The sequence below is a fragment of the Taudactylus pleione genome, unplaced genomic scaffold, assembly GCF_031769625.1.
Source record: "Taudactylus pleione unplaced genomic scaffold, aTauple2 ptg000493l, whole genome shotgun sequence".
Taxonomy (NCBI): Eukaryota; Metazoa; Chordata; class Amphibia; order Anura; family Myobatrachidae; genus Taudactylus; species Taudactylus pleione.
The window spans coordinates 972,827-1,000,331 of record NW_028284895.1 but is presented as its reverse complement, the minus strand read 5'-3'; the positions used below and the strand labels follow the sequence as shown (position 1 = coordinate 1,000,331).

The window sequence follows — 27,505 nt, the reverse complement described above, 5'->3', positions numbered from 1 at the left end:
GTATGCGCAGTAGGAAATCACTGGGAAAATGCCCACTGCACCCTTTCCCCGGTGTTCTGCACATGGGCAGTATACACGGGCACACTCTAGTGCCCATAGTCTGCCGCTGCTGACAGCAGCCGGGGAGAGAGGAGGGGGCCCCGGACGGGGACTGAACACGGGCCCCCTCCTCTCTTGATACGCCGCTGGCAAGTATAGTGATAAACTCGCACATTTTTAGAACTCACCCTATGTAATAAGGTGCGAGATCATGCAAACCCGCATGTGTCTCGCACTCCCGCAACTCGTAAGTGCAAAACTCGTATCCAGATGATTTGCCATTGTGAGGATGCAACTCGGGCAATGTAATAGAGAGCAAGTTTTTAACTTGCACACTATTACTGACCTAAAACTTGAAAAAATACCCGACCTGCTTCAGGCTAGCGAGTATAGCTGAGCAGGTGCGAGTTACACAGAGGCATGCACAGATTAGTGAGATCCGTGCAAAAATAAACCTACAGAAGTGTAAAATAATTTTTTTGAAAAATGAAGTGGGGTCCCCCTCAAAGAACAATCAGCACCGGGTTTATCTGAGTCGGTACTGGTTGTGAAAATACAGGGGGAAAAAGACGTAGGGTTCCCCTGTATTTTCATCAATCGGCACCAGGCTCAGTGAGCCAGTTCTGGTTCTGGAAATACGGGAGACAAAATGACTAGGGATTCCATAACCAGCACCGGGGGTGCAATGCCACAGCCCTGGGACCCCTTCACTTGGTCCCCTGGCCAAAGCATTTATCACCCGACCGCTGGTCAGCCCAGGCTGGGGATCCCTGGGAAGGTGGGATTTCCCCTCTCCAGGGCACCCCAGGCCTTGGCTGATAGCACGGAGCTATCCCCGACACCCCTGGGCAATGGGTGCCGGGTTGATTGTGTAAAAAATGGGTTAAATTATATTGTCTTTTACAGTAGAATTAGAGATCCCAGCAAGCCTCACCCGCATGCTGGTACTTGGAGAACCACAAGTACCAGCATGCGGGGCATTAAGGGCCCGCTGGTACCTCTAATTCACCTGCAAAAGAAATATTAAAATAAACACAGGACACAGACATCAAAAGTTTTATTATTTTATTTCACATACACTCACTCTCACTCACACTCACCTACAATCCCTGTAGCCATTCACGTCCTCTTCTCCAATTAGCATCCACGTAACCTGTAAAATAAAGTTTCATACTCACCTATTCCTGGTGTAGATCACGTCCTCTTCAGTCTAAGTAGGCATCCAAGGGGTTTGTCCCGCACACAAAACTCGGGCCCTATTAAATTTTTGCCCAAAGTCTCTCTTGTGGTCGCCCTGTGCCGGATGCAAGTATGGACACTGGCCTCCTGGCCTGTAGCTTGGCTGCTACAACTTCACATACACAGTCAGAGATTTGTGCTCCTTCCTGTCTGGCTGCAGGTTTAGACACCCACTGGCATGGCTTGGCACAATGGGTTCTATAGCTGCCACAGTCCCACTTGGACTCTTCACAGGCAGCCTGACTGGTTTCCACAACCCAACCTGGGCTGTATACACATTTGTCTGCCTCAGTCCTACCTTGTACTGAATCCGCTCAGCAGCACTTCGGTATGGTCACACCTCCTTTTTCTACCCTGTGTGGGCGGATCCCTACAGCCCCATACAGAATCCTTGACTCCCTATAGCCACCTAGCTAGCTATATATATAATATCAAATGGTGGAAATAAATATTATAGTACATATTCTCAAGTGTAGCATATAAAAAAAAACTGGTGGAAATGGAATTAAATGTACTGTTAATCAATAATTAACCTGAGCTTGTGGTAGCTACAGTAAAATCTAGAGACTCCATTGTCACTAAACACCCCTATCTCATTGGGCTTCATACATATTACATGTGCTTCCTGAGTCTGATGCTGGAAACAATTGCATACAGCGTTACCATGACCACTGGTGCTTTCTCTAATGTTCCGCTTACAATACGGTTTTCGTAACGCATATTTTTCCATTCAGTGCTTACCTGGGTAAACACATTTTAGAAGCACATGTCAAACGCAAACATATCACCAGTGGTAATATGGACTATTGTACACTAAGAAAATAACCTTACTGATCAATGTGAGCCTGACACAAAATATACTTTTCTGAGAAGATTGTATCATGGTAAATGATCGGGTACGATATTAAAAGTCTAAATATATTCAAAGATTTTTCTTTTTTACTGAAATACGGAACAACTGAAAAGTACTTAATTTACTTTCATAATAAGTCATCTATATTTAGTTGGGTACTGCGCAGACCGCCTCACAATATAATAATAAGAATGTAGCGTAATACTGAGACCAGCTATGGATGATTATTCTCTTTTTCAAACTTGTGACTAACAAGCTTTCTTTTTTCTACGATGCTGGAAGTGAAGAACTGTATACTGTACTTTATCCCACTTTAATAGTCAGGAAACAGTCGGAAAGCCGATGGACGGAATGCCGACCGCCGGCTTCCCGACTGTACAATCCCGGCAAGGGTTAAATGACAGGCGTCGAAATCCCGACGCCTGTCATTTTCCCTACGCCGGTCAAAGGTAAGCCGGGTGACTGGCACGGACAGGGGGGAGGGTTAGGTTTAGGGTTCCCGGGGGGGCACTTAGGGTTAGGCACCCACCCCGGGAGGTTAGGTTTAGGCTAGTGAAAGGGGAGGTTAGGGTTAGCCACCCCCCCGGGGGACTTAGGTTTAGGTGGCGGGGAAGGGGGGCTTAGGTATAGGCACTTAGAGGGGGATTAGGGTTAGGCACTTAGGGGGAAGGTTAGGGTTAGGCACCCCTAAGGGAGGGTTAGGGTTAGGGTTAGGGGGGGAATAGGTTAGTGCGTACTTACCTTTCGACGATTGGGATTTCCACTGCTGCCAGGATGCCGCTGTCAGGATTTGAACCGCCAGGCATGCGGCCAGCGGTAAATCATACTGAATCCATAATAGTCATACTCTAATGTTAAACACTCTGCCCCCTTTATTAAATAGCACATGGAGTTATAAACAAAACTTGATGTTTATTTTGTTTATTTTCAAAGAGTTATGTGAAGCTTGGGGCATATTTACTAAAGATCATTTTTTTTTATTTTCCAAGGCACCGATTGCCTGACGGCTTTGAGAGTTGGATTTAAAAAGGCAACGGTAATACAGTACGTGCAAAATCAGGCTTGCTTTGCGTATATTACTTTTGACTTTGTAAATCCAGCCCTCAAAGCCACTGAGAATCGTCAGCTTTGACCAAAAAAAGGATCTTTATTAAAAATACCTCCTTGCTGTGAATTAGAATAATTTTTTAATGGACAGTCGGGGGCACTCCACTGCTCATCTTTACACAAGTGACTGCGTGGCAGTATAAATGTGTCCGAAAGGCGCACAGGGCCTGATTCAATGGTGCGCGCAATGCCGATAGTCACTTGATTGGCCGTTGTTGGAAATACTGCGCATATGTACCGATGGTTACCACTGGTAGACGCAATGCGAATTTGGACCCAGAGAGAGGCACTTTTGATGGGTGTTTCTGAATGGTAACAGGTGGGTGGCTAGCCAGACATGGACGTGTCGCAGTCAGTGAATGCATCTAAAGAAACAGTTGGACTGACATAGGGCTGGTGCAATCTCTGCTGGTGTGTTCAATGGTGCGTCTTAATTCGCACAGCGGCGGATTAGCACCACAGACACAAGCCCATCGGCCGGGGTATTTAAAAAAAGATGCAGTCTCTTTACGCAGACGCAGCTGCAATAGCGTTCACCTCAATCATAATGAGGATAAAATAAGTTACAGTATGGTACATAGGCCCTCATTCAGAGCCGTACGCTCGTCGCGTCTGGCGCATGCGCACGACGGAGCTCCCTCCGTCGTGCGCATGCTCAGTCCAGAACATCGACCCACTTGCGAGTGGGTCTGAATCAGGCCCATAGCGGCCAAAAACAAAAATAATCCGGAGGGGAAATATACCATTAAATATGTAACTCAACTGCACCTGTATATGGAGATACAGTATGTACTACAGTAAAGCTGGTCACACATCTAAAGATTATCTATTCAACCAGCCAACTAGTTGGCTGGTTGGAATGAAAATCTGGTAACGTATGGGAGTAACTGATGCTCAGCAATTTGCTCCTAAATGCCAGAAAACAGATGAAAATGGTCGTCAGACAAGTTTGTTAAATGTTTGATCTAAACAATTTGTTCAAACGACAGTATTTGTCCATTTTCTGGCATTTGGGAGCAAATTGCTGATTGTCATTTGCTTTCATCCCTTACCAGATTTTCATTCCAACCAATCAACTAGTTGGCTGGTTGGACAGAAAATCTTTAGGTGTGTGGCCAGTTTAAATCTTATAATCCAGATACAACCTAACAAATTGGAAAATCGATATTCAGTAGCTCTCTCAGGATCTAAAAAAGAAACTGATATAAATTAATACATTTGAAAACAATAATACAAACATTCATTATCTAATAGGGGAAAAAACGATGCTAATGCTATATTCCATTTCTGTGGTGTGAAAGTGATTCATTTCGACGTGTCATATAAAATATGTCTTTCCTGGTACCGCAAAGCCCCCAATATATTATGTGCCAGACTGAAAAAACAAAGTACTCCATCCAGATAAATACCATTTTTTCCCTTCTAGTAAAGGAGATATTTCTGTGGAAAAAACATGTTTGTTATTTCAGATTGTTTTAGACCTATTACCAGATGTTTGGTTCATTTCGGGTGCATGGCTAACTCTGACAGGAATAAGGAAGTAACCGGTTTCAGACAATGCTGTTTGGCGTGCAACAAATGATCGTATTCTGCTCTATCACAGTTACCCCAACGCCAACAGTGCCTGTGAACTAAGACCCCAATACGCACTGTAACCCATTTTTCTGGACACGGATGAACAGATCATCAAAATGGCAGTCACCAATGGCTGCTTTCAAAAATGGCGGCTGATAATGAGTTTACCTTATCCACAGCAACAAGCACAACTGTTATTCCACTACCTTAGGCATCATTTGTTCTTATATTGTAGGGTCATTAGGGCAGGGCCATCTTCTGTTTCCAAAATGCACCCTCCATGTTACTGCACTGTCCCCTATGTGCGCACAGGTGGCGGTGATATGGCAGAGTGTAGTACACCCCAGCGGATACCCTGAGTCAACAAACAGCTTACACAGACTCTTACGCACGGAGCGGAGCTGAAGCGGGGTATACAGGTCACCGGGCGATAACTGTATCAGGGTAGCGGTGCAGTGTACATGCAGCAATAGCAGCTCTGGCAGGATGGATCAGCGGCAATCTCAAGTGGAAGTTGCCTGTTTCCCACTGTGGGCGCTCTAACACAGTGACAAGATGGCGTGCACATGCGTAGAAGTATGGTCAGCGGCCATCTTGGTCAGGGATTTAAAGCCTCCCTGTAGAAACCTAAACATGGAGTATACGCAGTAGCGCTCTCCAACTTGAACAGCCTACCCATGTATGCTGGTCAGATCCTGGCCACAGCTTGGACGGATACCTGCCACATTCATTAATGGATTAAGACTGCATGGGGGGAGGGGCTCTGCCTGGGGGATGTGCAACAATGGGGACCCCTATGGTATAAAACTGAGAGCATCTTAGTGTCTATCATACTATACAGAGAGCATCCTAGTTACTCCAATGCACTACAGAAAGCATCCCAGCGACCACCACAATGGAGAGAACATCATTATACAGTACGCCCAGCCTGCGTCCCCCCTCACCCTTCATTCAGCTCTGGGCACCATATACGCAGTTGCAACTACAATAATTAGCATTTACAGTTCAGCTGGCTATTCGTTATTGCTCATTTATATATTTATCACCACATTGTTTGTTTCTGTAGATCCGGTGGATGTTTTTGTATAACGTTACCTGTCCTGATCTCCAGAAAACCACACTATAATGTTCTGTATAATCATTTAACGTTTTTCCCCCTCGCTGCCCCCATAGAATCCGCACTGGCTGCTGGGAACTTGGTTGGACGTCTCTTATCTGTCATTAGAGCTGGCGGCTACTCCCTGAGTTTAGATTCCAAGCTGTTTGTGGGAGATAAGGAAGATTTCCTCCCTCGAGACGCATCCACACAAGTCAGACTCGGCTGTGGAAAAGGATTCCAGAAACTGAGCAATTCTAAGCCAGGCAACGTCAGGAATGTGGGTGGCTGTGGTATGTACTGACTCTAATACATCTGGGTGGACTTATTCATTCCTTTGATTGGAAATTTATATTGCAGCATTGACATCTGACTCATCCTGGGTCACAGACATACTCACCATAAAGTACATTTATTTGCGCTAAATTTGCCTATATATATCCTTTTTATGTCAATCCCTTTAAAGCGCAAGTAATGTGTCTTACTAAGTTGAATAATACCAGCTATAACTCATGTGCCAGCGCTTGCCTAATATGGCAGCCATGCGGTCTGGCCTAACCAGACATTACTTACGTGGGCGGTGCTTCTCTACCTTGCATCAATCTGGGTAAATTCAGAAACCAGAGCTTGTATGACTGCCTTATTAATGCCAAAAACATATGGGAGTCCAAAAAGGGGAGTGGCATGATGGGATGGGGCATGGCCTTGCACTCCAGGAGATGCTTGGCCCCCCCCCACACTCTCTACCCCCACGGCATCTATTCACCCGCTGCTCTGCATAGCATGATGGTGGGACTGAATGGGATAGAGCAGCAGAGAGGGGACGGGGCGAGACAGCAGCAGGGAGAGGGGGGCCTGGACTGGACAGAGCAGATAGAGAAGGAGCAGGCCTGAGCGAGGAGGGGGGCAGACTGAGGCCCCTTTACTAGTGGCTAAATATTTTCTGTAAGGTGCTGCACAATATGTGTGCTCTGTATAAGTAACTGTTAATGATAATATGTAAAAGTAAGTAAGACAAAGGTAAAATAAACAGACCAGTTTACCGTGTAGACCTGAAAGCAAATGCTCTACACATATACAGCACAGTGCGTACCAATCATCTTCCAGTGATGTCATGAGTTCCTAATAACAATACCTGTAGGCTACAGTACTATAAATATTGGGGTAACACTCATAAACGCCAAAGCGGCAGATGTCAGACTCTAACCAAATGCAGTTCACAACTTACAGTAAAACAAACTTACCTAAAATAAGCACACAGGCAGGACCTGGCTAGGGTGTTCGGTGCCCCCCTGCAGACTATAAATTTGTGCCCTCCCTCCCTTTTTTCAATAAAGGGGCAGCGTGCACCGTAGGAGCGCGTCACAAAAAGGGGTGTGGTCTCAAAAAAGGTGCGTGGTCACACAATAGTATCCCCAATTCAAATTACGCCACACAGTAGCACAATCTTATTTGCATTATACCGCACATAGTGCCCGATTCACTTTAAACTACATAGTAGTGTCCCTTATTCATGTTATGACACACAGTAATGCCCCTTTTACACAATGCCCACATTAGTGCCCCTTATACACAATCTCCACAGTAGCAGTGCCCCTAATACACATAATACCCACAGTAGTAGTGCTCCTAATACACATAATACCCAAAGCAGTAGTGCCCCTTATACAATACCCACAGCAGTAGTGCCCCTTCTGCAATACCCACTGTAGTGGTGTCCCTTATGCAATGCCTCCAGTAGTAGTGCCCCTTATGCAGTGTCCTTAGTGGTAGTGCACCTTATGCAGTGCCCCCAGTAGAAATGCCCCCATTAGTAGTACCCGCAGTAGTAATGCCCTCATTAGTAGTACCCCCAGTAGTAATGCTCCCAGTAATAGTGCCTCCAGTAGTAATGCCCCCAGTAGTAGTGCCCCTTACACAAAAAGAAACACACAATAGTTACCTTAAGCCCCGCTCCTACATCCACTGCCGTCTGACTGCTCCTCGGAACTATGGGAGAGATGTCAATGACGTCTGTCCCTTCAACCACTGCTGCTGTAGGGAAGGAGCCAGGTGACCACTGGTAACAAAACCTCAGCGGGCGCCCGACAAATGTAGTAGGCAGCAGCGTCACCTCTCCAGCCCGACGCCTCCCTGCGACTCAGGGCTGGCTGAGCGCCATTTAAATAATGGTCAGAGATTTTATTTATAATTCAATCAAAACATATATATGGTATCAGAAAGAAAGAACGGCCCGATGAGCAGTGACCAAACGTCTTACACCAACAGATGTGAACAAACTTGCAGGGGCAATTTCCCTTCTCAAAGGCAAGTATCAGACTCCAACTCCCATACCATTACAACACGAAAAAACAGGCAGCCAGTGCCCCCAGTGTAAATTCTGCCAACCGGTGAATTGAAGGGGAGCACACCCAGAGGTAATGTAGCGAAATAGCCGCTAGGCTGCTGTTCTTTGCGGTCACACATAGTAACCTTCTACAGGAGCAGTGCCCGCCACCAACTAAACTTATCAAGACCTCAAAAAATGCTCACCAAGTAATCTCCATCAGTAAGGTGACCATCATCCTGGTGATACAAATTGGCATCACAAAAGCGGATCAATGGATGCTCAACAACTAAAACATCTATCTAAAGCTTTGTCACCAGGGCTTTCACTTTCCTGCGGAATTGTCCTTAGTCATACCACTAACATCACAAGCAGGGGCCTATCTATAATGGGTGCGGGGAACACGGGCCCCTGGGTCCAGGAGGACCCCGCACCGCACACCCTGCACCCATAATATTACTTACCTCTCCGGAGTCCCACATCGGCGCGAGGGTCCGGTGCTGTAAAATGACTGGAAATTGGCCGCGGTGGCCATTTTCCCGGTGATCTGTGCATACACTATAGACTCTGGGCACACTCTAGTGCCCAGTCTATAACTCCGGCGCTGGCTGGGCACAGCGCAGTGCGCTGCCGGGCGGAGAGGAGGCGGCCCATGTCGGAGACTGCACACGGGCCCCCTCCTCTCTAGAAACGCCCCTGATCACAAGTACAGTTTAATAGATGACCAACAAAGGAACACCATGGCCACTAACCTATTACAGTTATAATGTCATGAACAGGGACATTTTAAGAACTGGGGAGGGCCCGTGGGCAGGCCCCTGTCTTCCATATCTGATGAGATGTGCCTCCCACACGGTGCGCAGGCTCCCTATGCTTCTCCTGCGGTACTAAATTTGGTGCCGGAGTCTTTGCAAACTCCTGTGCAATGCCATCTTTCTGAATATATCATTCCCAAATGGAAGGCACAGTAGTCGGTCCTGGGTGCAGAGTGTGCAGTGCGGAGGAACCCCTGGACCCATGGTCCCGTGTTCACGTCACACCCATGATAGAAACGTCATTGGTCATAAACTTTATCAAACCTAAGTTCAAGAAACAACCTGGTTCCCAAATCAGTTTCCCTAAATGAATGACTAAAACACCAGACATGCCAATAGAGTCCAGAGCCTTCAGCAAACAAGGAATAAGAGACTCCCAACTCATCCCTCTACCCAACCACCAGATCACCAACAAACAAATTTGAGTTCCAGGCCAAAGGTGACTGAGAGGCCCAAATTACAAAGGAATGACCCACCACCCAGATACGACCTCCTGTAACAACAAAGAAAAAATATAAATAAGAAGAAACACTAACTTAAACACCCAGAAAGGAAGGGGTAAGGGCTAAAACGTAAAAAATCTGCACAGAGAGCAATAGCCAATCGGTCTCGGTGGTTCAGAGGTAAAACAGGGCAAAATCCCTCAAAGCCCCACCACTAACGGTGACGAGTGCCATGTGCTCCCAAGTTATAGAATACTTTGACATTAAAGAAAAATACCCAATTAGAAATTAAAATGAACAAGTCCAGTGAGGGCTCAACACCACCAGCAGAAAAGTGGGCACGTCTATGCTTCTGAACTTATTGTTTACACAGGGTCCCGGACTATAGATCTACAATAAAAAGGTTCGCAATGTCTAGATAGACACCAGATGTTAGAAAGACAATAGGTCGACAGGTACAAAAAGTCAACAGGGACAAAAGGTCGACACACTAAAGGTCGATGGGTACAAATGGTCTACAGGGTCAAAAGGTCGAGATGAAAATAGTTGACACAGAAATGGTCGGCCCTTTTTTTTATCCCGCATATAACGTGTTACTGTGAGGTTACTGTGTTCGCTGGCCCTGTATATGTCTGTTCTGATGTATTACATACACTGCACTATGCATGGCTGGTCCTACTGCCACATATAACATGTTACTGTGATCACTGGTCCTGTATATGTCTGATGTATTACATACACTGCAGTATGTATGGCTGGTCCTACTGCCGCATATAACGGGTTACTGTGTGATCCTTGGTCCTGTATATGTCTGATGTATTACATACACTGCACTATGTATGGCTGGTCCTACTGCCGCATATAACGGGTTACTGTGATCACTGGTCCTGTATATATCTGATGTATTATATACACTGCACTATGTATGGCTGGTCCTACTGCCGCATATAACATGTTACTGTGATCACTGGTCCTGTATATGTCTGATGTATTACATACACTGCACTATGCATGGCTGGTCCTACTGCCACATATAACATGTTACTGTGATCACTGGTCCTGTATATGTCTGATGTATTACATACACTGCAGTATGTATGGCTGGTCCTACTGCCGCATATAACGGGTTACTGTGTGATCCTTGGTCCTGTATATGTCTGATGTATTACATACACTGCACTATGTATGGCTGGACCTACTGCCGCATATAACGGGTTACTGTGATCACTGGTCCTGTATATATCTGATGTATTATATACACTGCACTATGTATGGCTGGTCCTACTGCCGCATATAACATGTTACTGTGATCACTGGTCCTGTATATGTCTGATGTATTACATACACTGCACTATGTATGGCTGGTCCTACTGCCGCATATAACGGGTTACTGTGATCACTGGTCCTGTATATGTCTGATGTATTACATACACTGCACTATGTATGGCTGGTCCTACTGCTGCATATAACGGGTTACTGTGATCACTGGTCCTGTATATGTCTGATGTATTATACACTGCACTATGTATGGCTGGTCCTACTGCCACATATAACGGGTTACTGTGATCACTGGCCCTGTATATGTCTGATGTATTACATACACTACACTATGTATGGCTGGTCCTACTGCCGCATATAACAGGTTACTGCGATCACTGGTCCCTGTATATGTCTGTTCTGATGTATTACATACACTGCACTATGCATGGCTGGTCCTACTGCCACATATAACAGGTTACTGTGATCACTGGCCCTGTATATGTCTGATGTATTACATACACTGCACTATGTATGGCTGGTCCTACTGCCGCATATAACAGGTTACTGTGATCACTGGCCCTGTATATGTCTGATGTATTATATACACTGCACTATGTATGGCTGGTCCTACTTCCGCATATAACATGTTACTGTGATCACTGGTCCTGTATATGTCTGATGTATTACATACACTGCACTATGTATGGCTGGTCCTACTGCCGCATATAACAGGTTACTGTGATCACTGGCCGTGTATATGTCTGATGTATTACATACACTGCACTATGTATGGCTGGTCCTACTGCCACATATAACAGGTTACTGTGATCACTGGCCCTGTATATGTCTGATGTATTACATACACTGCACTATGTATGGCTGGTCCTACTGCCGCAAATAACGGGTTACTGTGATCACTGGTCCTGTACATGTCTGATGTATTAAATACACTGCACTATGTATGGCTGGTCCTACTGCCGCATATAACGGGTTACTGTGACCACTGGCCCTGTATATGTCTGTTCTGATGTATTACATACACTGCACTATGCATGGCTGGTCCTACTGCCACATATAACAGGTTACTGTGATCACTGGCCCTGTATATGTCTGATGTATTACATACACTGCACTATGTATGGCTGGTCCTACTGCCGCATATAACAGGTTACTGTGATCACTGGCCCTGTATATGTCTGATGTATTACATACACTGCACTATGTATGGCTGGTCCTACTGCCGCATATAACAGGTTACTGTGATCACTGGCCCTGTATATGTCTGATGTATTACATACACTGCACTATGTATGGCTGGTCCTACTGCCGCATATAACAGGTTACTGTGATCACTGCTCCTGTATATGTCTGATGTATTACATACACTGCACTATGTATGGCTGGTACTACTGCCGCATATAACGGGTTACTGTGATCACTGGCCCTGTATATGTCTGATGTATTACATACACTGCACTATGTATGGCTGGTCCTACTGCCGCATATAACGTGTTACTGTGATCACTGGTCCTGTATATGTCTGATGTATTACATACACTGCACTATGTATGGCTGGTACTACTGCCGCATATAACGGGTTACTGTGATCACTGGCCCTGTATATGTCTGATGTATTACATACACTGCACTATGTATGGCTGGTCCTACTGCCGCATATAACGTGTTACTGTGATCACTGGTCCTGTATATGTCTGATGTATTACATACACTGCACTATGTATGGCTGGTACTACTGCCGCATATAACAGGTTACTGTGATCACTGGTCCTGTATATGTCTGATGTATTACATACACTGCACAATGTATGGCTGGTCCTACTGCCACATATAACAGGTTACTGTGATTGCTGGCCCTGTATATGTCTGATGTATTACATACACTGCACTATGTATGGCTGGTCCTACTGCCGCATATAACCTGTTACTGTGATCACTGGCCCTGTATATGTCTGATGTATTACATACACTGCACTATGTACGGCTTGTCCTACTGCCGCATATAACAGGTTACTGTGATCACTGGTCCTGTATATGTCTGTTCTGATGTATTACATACACTGCACTATGTATGGCTGGTCCTACTGCCGCATATAACAGGTTACTGTGATCGCTGTTCCTGTATATGTCTGATGTATTACATACACTGCACTATGTATGGCTGGTCCTACTGCCACATATAACATGTTACTGTGATCACTGGCCCTGTATATGTCTGATGTATTACATACACTGCACTATGTATGGCTGGTCCTACTGCCGCATATAACAGGTTACTGTGATCACTGGTCCTGTATATGTCTGATGTATTACATACACTGCACTATATATGGCTGGTCCTACTGCCACATATAACAGGTTACTGTGATCACTGGCCCTGTATATGTCTGATGTATTACATACACTGCACTATGTATGGCTGGTCCTACTGCCGCATATAACAGGTTACTGTGATCACTGGTCCTGTATATGTCTGATGTATTACATACACTGCACTATGTATGGCTGGGCCTACTGCCACATATAACAGGTTACTGTGATCACTGGTCCTGTATATGTCTGATGTATTACATACTCTGCACTATGTATGGCTGGTCCTACTGCCGCATATAACAGGTTACTGTGATCACTGGTCCTGTATATGTCTGATGTATTACATACACTGCACTATGTATGGCTGGTCCTACTGCCACATATAACAGGTTACTGTGATCACTGGCCCTGTATATGTCTGATGTATTACATACACTGCACTATGTATGGCTTGTCCTACTGCCGCATATAACGGGTTACTGTGATCACTGGCCCTGTATATGTCTGATATATTACATACACTGCACTATGTATGGCTGGTCCTACTGCCACATATAACGGGTTACTGTGATCACTGGTCCTGTATATGTCTGATGTATTACATACACTGCACTATGTATAGCTGGTCCTACTGCCACATATAACGTGTTACTGTGATCACTGGCCCTGTATATGTCTGATGTATTACATACACTGCACTATTTATGGCTTGTCCTATTGCCGCATATAACAGGTTACTGTGATCACTGGCCCTGTATATGTCTGATGTATTATATACACTGCACTATTTATGGCTGGTCCTACTGCCGCATATAACGTGTTACTGTGATCACTGGCCCTGTATATGTCTGATGTATTACATACACTGCACTATGTATGGCTGGTCCTACTGCCTCATATAACGTGTTACTGTGATCACTGGCCCTGTATATGTCTGATGTATTACATACACTGCACTATGTATGGCTGGTCCTACTGCCTCATATAACAGGTTACTGTGATCACTGGTCCTGTATATCTCTGATGTATTACATACACTGCACTATGTATGGCTGGTCCTACTGCCGCATATAACAGGTTACTGTGATCACTGGTCCTGTATATGTCTGATGTATTACATACACTGCACTATGTATGGCTGGGCCTACTGCCACATATAACATGTTACTGTGATCACTGGCCCTGTATATGTGTGATGTATTACATACTCTGCACTATGTATGGCTGGTCCTATTGCCACATATAACAGTTAACTGTGATCACTGGTCCTGTATATGTCTGATGTATTACATACACTGCACTATTTATGGCTTGTCCTATTGCCACATATAACGGGTTACTGTGATCACTGGTCCTGTATATGTCTGATATATTACAAACACTGCACTATGTATGGCTGGTCCTACTGCCACATATAACAGGTAACTGTGATCACTGGTCCTGTATATGTCTGATGTATTACATACACTGCACTATTCATGGCTTGTCCTACTGCCGCATATAACAGGTTACTGTGATCACTGGTCCTGTATATGTCTGATGTATTACATACACTGCACTATGTATGGCTGGTCCTACTGCCACATATAACAGGTTACTGTGATCACTGGTCCTGTCTATGTCTGAAATATTACATACACTGCACTATGTATGGCTGGTCCTACTGCCTCATATAACGTGTTACTGTGATCACTGGTCCTGTATATGTCTGATGTATTACATACACTGCACTATGTATGGCTGGTCCTACTGCCTCATATAACGTGTTACTGTGATCACTGGCCCTGTATATATCTGATGTATTACATACACTGCACTATGTATGGCTGGTCCTACTGCCTCATATAACTTGTTACTGTGATCACTGGTCCTGTATATGTCTGATATATTACAAACACTGCACTATGTATGGCTGGTCCTACTGCCACATATAACAGGTAACTGTGATCACTGGTCCTGTATATGTCTGATGTATTACATACACGGCACTATGTATGGCTGGTCCTACTGCCACATATAACATGTTACTGTGATCACTGGTCCTGTATATGTCTGATGTATTACATACACTGCACTATGTATGGCTGGTCCTACTGCCGCATATAACAGGTTACTGTGATCACTTGTCCTGTATATGTCTGATGTATTACATACACTGCACTATGTATGGCTGGTCCTACTGCCGCATATAACGGGTTACTGTGATCACTGGCCCTGTATATGTCTGATGTATTACATACACTGCACTATGTATGGCTGGTCCTACTGCCGCATATAACAGGTTACTGTGATCACTGGTCCTGTATATGTCTGATGTATTACATACACCGCACTACGTATGGCTGGTCTTACTGCCGTATATAACGTGTTACTGTGATCACTGGTCCTGTATATGTCTGATGTATTACATACACTGCACTATGTATGGCTGGTCCTACTGCCACATATAACGTGTTACTGTGATCACTGGCCCTGTATATATCTGATGTATTACATTCACTGCACTATGTATGGCTGGTCCTACAGCCGCATATAACAGGTAACTGTGATCACTGGTCCTGTATATGTCTGATATATTACATACACTGCACTATGTATGGCTGGTCCTACTGTATCATATAACAGGTTACTGTGATCACTGGTCCTGTATATGTCTGATGTATTACTTACACTGCACTATGTATGGCTGGTCCTACTGCCACATATAACATGTTACTGTGATCACTGGTCCTGTATATGTCTGATATATTACATACACTGCACTATGTATGGCTGGTCCTACTGCCGCATATAACAGGTTACTGTGATCACTGGTCCTGTATATGTCTGATGTATTACATACACGGCACTATGTATGGCTGGTCCTACTGCCACATATAACATGTTACTGTGATCACTGGTCCTGTATATGTCTGATGTATTACATACACTGCACTATGTATGGCTGGTCCTACTGCCGCATATAACAGGTTACTGTGATCACTGGTCCTGTATATGTCTGATGTATTACATACACGGCACTATGTATGGCTGGTCCTACTGCCACATATAACATGTTACTGTGATCACTGGTCCTGTATATGTCTGATGTATTACATACACTGCACTATGTATGGCTGGTCCTACTGCCGCATATAACAGGTTACTGTGATCACTTGTCCTGTATATGTCTGATGTATTACATACACTGCACTATGTATGGCTGGTCCTACTGCCGCATATAACGGGTTACTGTGATCACTGGCCCTGTATATGTCTGATGTATTACATACACTGCACTATGTATGGCTGGTCCTACTGCCGCATATAACAGGTTACTGTGATCACTGGTCCTGTATATGTCTGATGTATTACATACACCGCACTAAGTATGGCTGGTCCTACTGCCGCATATAACGTGTTACTGTGATCACTGGACCTGTATATGTCTGATGTATTACATACACTGCACTATGTATGGCTGGTCCTACTGCCACATATAACGTGTTACTGTGATCACTGGCCCTGTATATATCTGATGTATTACATTCACTGCACTATGTATGGCTGGTCCTACAGCCGTATATAACAGGTAACTGTGATCACTGGTCCTGTATATGTCTGATATATTACATACACTGCACTATGTATGGCTGGTCCTACTGCTGCATATAATGGGTTACTGTGATCACTGGTCCTGTATATGTCTGATGTAGTACATACACTGCACTATGTATGGCTGGTCCTACTGCCGCATATAACATGTTACTGTGATCACTGGCCCTGTATATGTCTGATGTATTACATACACTGCACTATATATGGCTGGTCCTACTGCCACATATAACAGGTTACTGTGATCACTGGCCCTGTATATGTCTGATGTATTACATACACTGCACTATGTATGGCTGGTCCTACTGCCGCATATAACAGGTTACTGTGATCACTGGTCCTGTATATGTCTGATGTATTACATACACTGCACTATGTATGGCTGGGCCTACTGCCACATATAACAGGTTACTGTGATCACTGGTCCTGTATATGTCTGATGTATTACATACTCTGCACTATGTATGGCTGGTCCTACTGCCGCATATAACAGGTTACTGTGATCACTGGTCCTGTATATGTCTGATGTATTACATACACTGCACTATGTATGGCTGGTCCTACTGCCACATATAACAGGTTACTGTGATCACTGGCCCTGTATATGTCTGATGTATTACATACACTGCACTATGTATGGCTTGTCCTACTGCCGCATATAACGGGTTACTGTGATCACTGGCCCTGTATATGTCTGATATATTACATACACTGCACTATGTATGGCTGGTCCTACTGCCACATATAACGGGTTACTGTGATCACTGGTCCTGTATATGTCTGATGTATTACATACACTGCACTATGTATAGCTGGTCCTACTGCCACATATAACGTGTTACTGTGATCACTGGCCCTGTATATGTCTGATGTATTACATACACTGCACTATTTATGGCTTGTCCTATTGCCGCATATAACAGGTTACTGTGATCACTGGCCCTGTATATGTCTGATGTATTATATACACTGCACTATTTATGGCTGTTCCTACTGCCGCATATAACGTGTTACTGTGATCACTGGCCCTGTATATGTCTGATGTATTACATACACTGCACTATGTATGGCTGGTCCTACTGCCTCATATAACGTGTTACTGTGATCACTGGCCCTGTATATGTCTGATGTATTACATACACTGCACTATGTATGGCTGGTCCTACTGCCTCATATAACAGGTTACTGTGATCACTGGTCCTGTATATCTCTGATGTATTACATACACTGCACTATGTATGGCTGGTCCTACTGCCGCATATAACAGGTTACTGTGATCACTGGTCTTGTATATGTCTGATGTATTACATACACTGCACTATGTATGGCTGGGCCTACTGCCACATATAACATGTTACTGTGATCACTGGCCCTGTATATGTGTGATGTATTACATACTCTGCACTATGTATGGCTGGTCCTATTGCCACATATAACAGTTAACTGTGATCACTGGTCCTGTATATGTCTGATGTATTACATACACTGCACTATTTATGGCTTGTCCTATTGCCACATATAACGGGTTACTGTGATCACTGGTCCTGTATATGTCTGATATATTACAAACACTGCACTATGTATGGCTGGTCCTACTGCCACATATAACAGGTAACTGTGATCACTGGTCCTGTATATGTCTGATGTATTACATACACTGCACTATTCATGGCTTGTCCTACTGCCGCATATAACAGGTTACTGTGATCACTGGTCCTGTATATGTCTGATGTATTACATACACTGCACTATGTATGGCTGGTCCTACTGCCACATATAACAGGTTACTGTGATCACTGGTCCTGTCTATGTCTGAAATATTACATACACTGCACTATGTATGGCTGGTCCTACTGCCTCATATAACGTGTTACTGTGATCACTGGTCCTGTATATGTCTGATGTATTACATACACTGCACTATGTATGGCTGGTCCTACTGCCTCATATAACTTGTTACTGTGATCACTGGTCCTGTATATGTCTGATATATTACAAACACTGCACTATGTATGGCTGGTCCTACTGCCACATATAACAGGTAACTGTGATCACTGGTCCTGTATATGTCTGATGTATTACATACACGGCACTATGTATGGCTGGTCCTACTGCCACATATAACATGTTACTGTGATCACTGGTCCTGTATATGTCTGATGTATTACATACACTGCACTATGTATGGCTGGTCCTACTGCCGCATATAACAGGTTACTGTGATCACTTGTCCTGTATATGTCTGATGTATTACATACACTGCACTATGTATGGCTGGTCCTACTGCCGCATATAACGGGTTACTGTGATCACTGGCCCTGTATATGTCTGATGTATTACATACACTGCACTATGTATGGCTGGTCCTACTGCCGCATATAACAGGTTACTGTGATCACTGGTCCTGTATATGTCTGATGTATTACATACACCGCACTACGTATGGCTGGTCCTACTGCCGTATATAACGTGTTACTGTGATCACTGGTCCTGTATATGTCTGATGTATTACATACACTGCACTATGTATGGCTGGTCCTACTGCCACATATAACGTGTTACTGTGATCACTGGCCCTGTATATATCTGATGTATTACATTCACTGCACTATGTATGGCTGGTCCTACAGCCGCATATAACAGGTAACTGTGATCACTGGTCCTGTATATGTCTGATATATTACATACACTGCACTATGTATGGCTGGTCCTACTGTATCATATAACAGGTTACTGTGATTACTGGTCCTGTATATGTCTGATGTATTACTTACACTGCACTATGTATGGCTGGTCCTACTGCCACATATAACATGTTACTGTGATCACTGGTCCTGTATATGTCTGATATATTACATACACTGCACTATGTATGGCTGGTCCTACTGCCGCATATAACAGGTTACTGTGATCACTGGTCCTGTATATGTCTGATGTATTACATACACGGCACTATGTATGGCTGGTCCTACTGCCACATATAACATGTTACTGTGATCACTGGTCCTGTATATGTCTGATGTATTACATACTCTGCACTATGTATGGCTGGTCCTATTGCCACATATAACAGTTAACTGTGATCACTGGTCCTGTATATGTCTGATGTATTACATACACTGCACTATTTATGGCTTGTCCTATTGCCACATATAACGGGTTACTGTGATCACTGGTCCTGTATATGTCTGATATATTACAAACACTGCACTATGTATGGCTGGTCCTACTGCCACATATAACAGGTAACTGTGATCACTGGTCCTGTATATGTCTGATGTATTACATACACTGCACTATTCATGGCTTGTCCTACTGCCGCATATAACAGGTTACTGTGATCACTGGTCCTGTATATGTCTGATGTATTACATACACTGCACTATGTATGGCTGGTCCTACTGCCACATATAACAGGTTACTGTGATCACTGGTCCTGTCTATGTCTGAAATATTACATACACTGCACTATGTATGGCTGGTCCTACTGCCTCATATAACGTGTTACTGTGATCACTGGTCCTGTATATGTCTGATGTATTACATACACTGCACTATGTATGGCTGGTCCTACTGCCTCATATAACGTGTTACTGTGATCACTGGCCCTGTATATATCTGATGTATTACATACACTGCACTATGTATGGCTGGTCCTACTGCCTCATATAACTTGTTACTGTGATCACTGGTCCTGTATATGTCTGATATATTACAAACACTGCACTATGTATGGCTGGTCCTACTGCCACATATAACAGGTAACTGTGATCACTGGTCCTGTATATGTCTGATGTATTACATACACGGCACTATGTATGGCTGGTCCTACTGCCACATATAACATGTTACTGTGATCACTGGTCCTGTATATGTCTGATGTATTACATACACTGCACTATGTATGGCTGGTCCTACTGCCGCATATAACAGGTTACTGTGATCACTTGTCCTGTATATGTCTGATGTATTACATACACTGCACTATGTATGGCTGGTCCTACTGCCGCATATAACGGGTTACTGTGATCACTGGCCCTGTATATGTCTGATGTATTACATACACTGCACTATGTATGGCTGGTCCTACTGCCGCATATAACAGGTTACTGTGATCACTGGTCCTGTATATGTCTGATGTATTACATACACCGCACTACGTATGGCTGGTCCTACTGCCGTATATAACGTGTTACTGTGATCACTGGTCCTGTATATGTCTGATGTATTACATACACTGCACTATGTATGGCTGGTCCTACTGCCACATATAACATGTTACTGTGATCACTGGCCCTGTATATATCTGATGTATTACATTCACTGCACTATGTATGGCTGGTCCTACAGCCGCATATAACAGGTAACTGTGATCACTGGTCCTGTATATGTCTGATATATTACATACACTGCACTATGTATGGCTGGTCCTACTGTATCATATAACAGGTTACTGTGATCACTGGTCCTGTATATGTCTGATGTATTACTTACACTGCACTATGTATGGCTGGTCCTACTGCCACATATAACATGTTACTGTGATCACTGGTCCTGTATATGTCTGATATATTACATACACTGCACTATGTATGGCTGGTCCTACTGCCGCATATAACAGGTTACTGTGATCACTGGTCCTGTATATGTCTGATGTATTACATACACGGCACTATGTATGGCTGGTCCTACTGCCACATATAACATGTTACTGTGATCACTGGTCCTGTATATGTCTGATGTATTACATACACTGCACTATGTATGGCTGGTCCTACTGCCGCATATAACAGGTTACTGTGATCACTGGTCCTGTATATGTCTGATGTATTACATACACGGCACTATGTATGGCTGGTCCTACTGCCACATATAACATGTTACTGTGATCACTGGTCCTGTATATGTCTGATGTATTACATACACTGCACTATGTATGGCTGGTCCTACTGCCGCATATAACAGGTTACTGTGATCACTTGTCCTGTATATGTCTGATGTATTACATACACTGCACTATGTATGGCTGGTCCTACTGCCGCATATAACGGGTTACTGTGATCACTGGCCCTGTATATGTCTGATGTATTACATACACTGCACTATGTATGGCTGGTCCTACTGCCGCATATAACAGGTTACTGTGATCACTGGTCCTGTATATGTCTGATGTATTACATGCACCGCACTAAGTATGGCTGGTCCTACTGCCGCATATAACGTGTTACTGTGATCACTGGACCTGTATATGTCTGATGTATTACATACACTGCACTATGTATGGCTGGTCCTACTGCCACATATAACGTGTTACTGTGATCACTGGCCCTGTATATATCTGATGTATTACATTCACTGCACTATGTATGGCTGGTCCTACAGCCGTATATAACAGGTAACTGTGATCACTGGTCCTGTATATGTCTGATATATTACATACACTGCACTATGTATGGCTGGTCCTACTGCTGCATATAATGGGTTACTGTGATCACTGGTCCTGTATATGTCTGATGTAGTACATACACTGCACTATGTATGGCTGGTCCTACTGCCGCATATAACATGTTACTGTGATCACTGGCCCTGTATATGTCTGATGTATTACATACACTGCACTATGTATGGCTGGCCCTACTGCCACATATAACAGGTTACTGTGATCACTGGCCCTGTATATGTCTGATATATTACATACACTGCACTATGTATGGCTGGCCCTACTGCCACATATAACAGGTTACTGTGATCACTGGCCCTGTATATGTCTGATGTATTACATACACTGCACTATTTATGGCTGGTCCTAATGCCACATATATCAGGTTACTGTGATCACTGGTCCTGTATATGTCTGATGTATTACATACACTGCACTATGTATGGCTGGTCCTAATGCCACATATATCAGGTTACTGTGATCACTGGTCCTGTATATGTCTGATGTATTACATACACTGCACTATGTATAGCTGGTCCTACTGCCACATATAACATGTACTGTGATCACTGGCCCTGTATATGTCTGATGTATTACATACACTGCACTATGTATGGCTGGTCCTACTGCCGCATATAACAGGTTACTGTGATCACTGGTCCTGTATATGTCTGATGTATTACATACACTGCACTATGTATGGCTGGTCCTACTGCCTCTTATAACGGGTTACTGTGATCACTGGCCCTGTATATGTCTGATGTATTACATACACTGCACTATGTATGGCTAGTCCTACTGCCGCATATAACAGGTTACTGTGATCACTGGCCCTGTATATGTCTGATGTATTATATACACTGCACTATGTATGGCTGGTCCTACTGCCGCATATAACATGTTACTGTGATCACTGGTCCTGTATATGTCTGATGTATTATATACACTGCACTATTTAAGGCTGGTCCTACTGCCGCATATAATGTGTTACTGTGATCACTGGCCCTGTATATATCTGATGTATTACATTCACTGCACTATGTATGGCTGGTCCTACAGCCGCATATAACAGGTAACTGTGATCACTGGTCCTGTATATGTCTGATATATTACATACACTGCACTATGTATGGCTGCTCCTACTGTATCATATAACAGGTTACTGTGATCACTGGTCCTGTATATGTCTGATGTATTACTTACACTGCACTATGTATGGCTGGTCCTACTGCCTCATATAACTTGTTACTGTGATCACTGGTCCTGTATATGTCTGATATATTACATACACTGCACTATGTATGGCTGGCCCTACTGCCACATATAACAGGTTACTGTGATCACTGGCCCTTTATATGTCTGATGTATTACATACACTGCACTATGTATGGCTGGTCCTAATGCCACATATATCAGGTTACTGTGATCACTGGTCCTGTATATGTCTGATGTATTACATGCACTGCACTATGTATGGCTGGTCCTAATGCTACATATATCAGGTTACTGTGATCACTGGTCCTGTATATGTCTGATGTAGTACATACACTGCACTATGTATGGCTGGTCCTACTGCCGCATATAACATGTTACTGTGATCACTGGCCCTGTATATGTCTGATGTATTACATACACTGCACTATGTATGGCTGGCCCTACTGCCACATATAACAGGTTACTGTGATCACTGGCCCTGTATATGTCTGATGTATTACATACACTGCACTATGTATGGCTGGCCCTACTGCCACATATAACAGGTTACTGTGATCACTGGCCCTGTATATGTCTGATGTATTACATACACTGCACTATTTATGGCTGGTCCTAATGCCACATATATCAGGTTACTGTGATCACTGGTCCTGTATATGTCTGATGTATTACATACACTGCACTATGTATGGCTGGTCCTAATGCCACATATATCAGGTTACTGTGATCACTGGTCCTGTATATGTCTGATGTATTACATACACTGCACTATGTATGGCTGGTCCTACTGCCACATATAACAGGTTACTGTGATCACTGGCCCTGTATATGTCTGATGTATTACATACACTGCACTATGTATGGCTGGTCCTACTGCCGCATATAAAGGGTTACTGTGATCACTGGTCCTGTACATGTCTGATGTATTACATACACTGCACTATGTATGGCTGGTCCTACTGCCTCATATAACGGGTTACTGTGACCACTGGCCTTGTATATGTCTGTTCTGATGTATTACATACACTGCACTATGCATGGCTGGTCCTACTGCCACATATAACAGGTTACTGTGATCACTGGCCCTGTATATGTCTGATGTATTACATACACTGCACTATGTATGGCTGGTCCTACTGCTGCATATAACGGGTTACTGTGATCACTGGTCCCTGTATATGTCTGTTCTGATGTATTAGATACACTGCACTATGCATGGCTGGTCCTACTGCCACATATAACAGGTTACTGTGATCATTGGTCCTGTATATGTCTGATGTATTACATACACTGCACTATGTACGGCTGGTCCTACTGCCACATATAACAGGTTATTGTGATCACTGATCCTGTATATATCTGATGTATTACATACAATGCACTATGTATGGCTGGTCCTACTGCCGCATATAACAGGTTACTGTGATCACTGGCCCTGTATATGTCTGATGTATTACATACACTGCACTATGTATGGCTTGTCCTACTGCCGCATATAACAGGTTACTGTGATCACTGGTCCTGTATATGTCTGTTCTGATGTATTACATACAATGCACTATGTATGGCTGGTCCTACTGCCGCATATAACAGGTTACTGTGATCACTGGTCCTGTATATGTCTGATGTATTACATACACTGCACTATGTATGGCTGGTCCTACTGCCGCATATAACGTGTTATTGTGATCACTGGTCCTGTATATGTCTGATGTATTACATACACTGACTGCACTATGTATGGCTGGTCCTACTGCCACATATAACATGTTACTGTGATCACTGGTCCTGTATATGTCTGATGTATTACATACACTGCACTATGTATGGCTTGTCCTACTGCCGCATATAACAGGTTACTGTGATCACTGGTCCTGTCTATGTCTGTTCTGATGTATTACATACACTGCACTATGTATGGCTGGTCCTACTGCCGCATATAACAGGTTACTGTAATCACTGGCCCTGTATATATCTGATGTATTACATACACTGCACTATGTACGGCTGGTCCTACTGCCGCATATATAACAGGTTACTGTGATCGCTGGTCCTGTATATGTCTGATGTATTACATACACTGCACTATGTATGGCTGGTCCTACTGCCGCATATAACAAGTTACTGTGATCACTGGTCCTGTATATGTCTGATGTATTACATACACTACACTATGTATGGCTGGTCCTACTGCCGCATATAACAGTTTACTGTGATCACTGGTCCTGTATATGTCTGATGTATTACATACACTGCACTATGTATGGCTGGTCCTACTGCCGCATATAAGAGGTTACTGTGATCACTGGTCCTGTATATGTCTGATGTATTACATACACTACACTATGTATGGCTGGTCCTACTGCCGCATATAACATGTTACTGTGATCACTGGCCCTGTATATGTCTGATGTATTACATACACTGCACTATGTATGGCTGGTCCTACTGCCGCATATAACAGGTTACTGTGATCACTGGTCCTGTATATGTCTGATATATTACATACACTGCACTATGTATGGCTGGTCCTACTGCCGCATATAACAGGTTACTGTGATCACTGGCCCTGTATATGTCTGATGTATTACATACACTGCACTATGTATGGCTGGTCCTACTGCCGCATATAACGGGTTACTGTGATCACTGGTCCTGTATATGTCTGATGTATTACATACACTACACTATGTATGGCTGGTCCTACTGCCGCATATAACGTGTTACTGTGATCACTGGCCCTGTATATGTCTGATGTATTACATACACTGCACTATGTATGGCTGGTCCTACTGCCGCATATAACAGGTTACTGTGATCACTGGTCCTGTATATGTCTGATGTATTACATACACTGCACTATGTATGGCTGGTCCTACTGCCTCATATAACGGGTTACTGTTATCACTTGCCCTGTATATGTCTGATGTATTACATACACTGCACTATGTATGGCTGGGCCTACTGCCACATATAACAGGTTACTGTGATCACTGGTCCTGTATATGTCTGATGTATTACATACTCTGCACTATGTATGGCTGGTCCTACTGCCGCATATAACAGGTTACTGTGATCACTGGTCCTGTATATGTCTGATGTATTACATACACTGCACTATGTATGGCTGGTCCTACTGCCACATATAACAGGTTACTGTGATCACTGGCCCTGTATATGTCTGATGTATTACATACACTGCACTATGTATGGCTTGTCCTACTGCCGCATATAACGTGTTACTGTGATCACTGGCCCTGTATATGTCTGATATATTACATACACTGCACTATGTATGGCTGGTCCTACTGCCACATATAACGGGTTACTGTGATCACTGGTCCTGTATATGTCTGATGTATTACATACACTGCACTATGTATAGCTGGTCCTACTGCCACATATAACGTGTTACTGTGATCACTGGCCCTGTATATGTCTGATGTATTACATACACTGCACTATTTATGGCTTGTCCTATTGCCGCATATAACAGGTTACTGTGATCACTGGCCCTGTATATGTCTGATGTATTATATACACTGCACTATTTATGGCTGGTCCTACTGCCGCATATAACGTGTTACTGTGATCACTGGCCCTGTATATGTCTGATGTATTACATACACTGCACTATGTATGGCTGGTCCTACTGCCTCATATAACGTGTTACTGTGATCACTGGCCCTGTATATGTCTGATGTATTACATACACTGCACTATGTATGGCTGGTCCTACTGCCTCATATAACAGGTTACTGTGATCACTGGTCCTGTATATCTCTGATGTATTACATACACTGCACTATGTATGGCTGGTCCTACTGCCGCATATAACAGGTTACTGTGATCACTGGTCCTGTATATGTCTGATGTATTACATACACTGCACTATGTATGGCTGGGCCTACTGCCACATATAACATGTTACTGTGATCACTGGCCCTGTATATGTCTGATGTATTACATACTCTGCACTATGTATGGCTGGTCCTATTGCCACATATAACAGTTAACTGTGATCACTGGTCCTGTATATGTCTGATGTATTACATACACTGCACTATTTATGGCTTGTCCTATTGCCACATATAACGGGTTACTGTGATCACTGGTCCTGTATATGTCTGATATATTACAAACACTGCACTATGTATGGCTGGTCCTACTGC

The 27,505-nt window shown here is 43.7% G+C and overlaps 1 protein-coding gene across 1 annotated transcript in view; it reads left to right on the top strand.

Moving 5' to 3' along the window:
• TG (thyroglobulin) overlaps window positions 1-27,505 on the top strand; it is a 326,211-nt gene that overhangs the window by 55,820 nt on the left and 242,886 nt on the right. Inside the window, 1 exon segment of the mRNA XM_088449710.1 lies at window positions 5,987-6,202. Within this exon segment, the coding sequence (XP_088305836.1) occupies window positions 5,987-6,202 (216 nt within the window).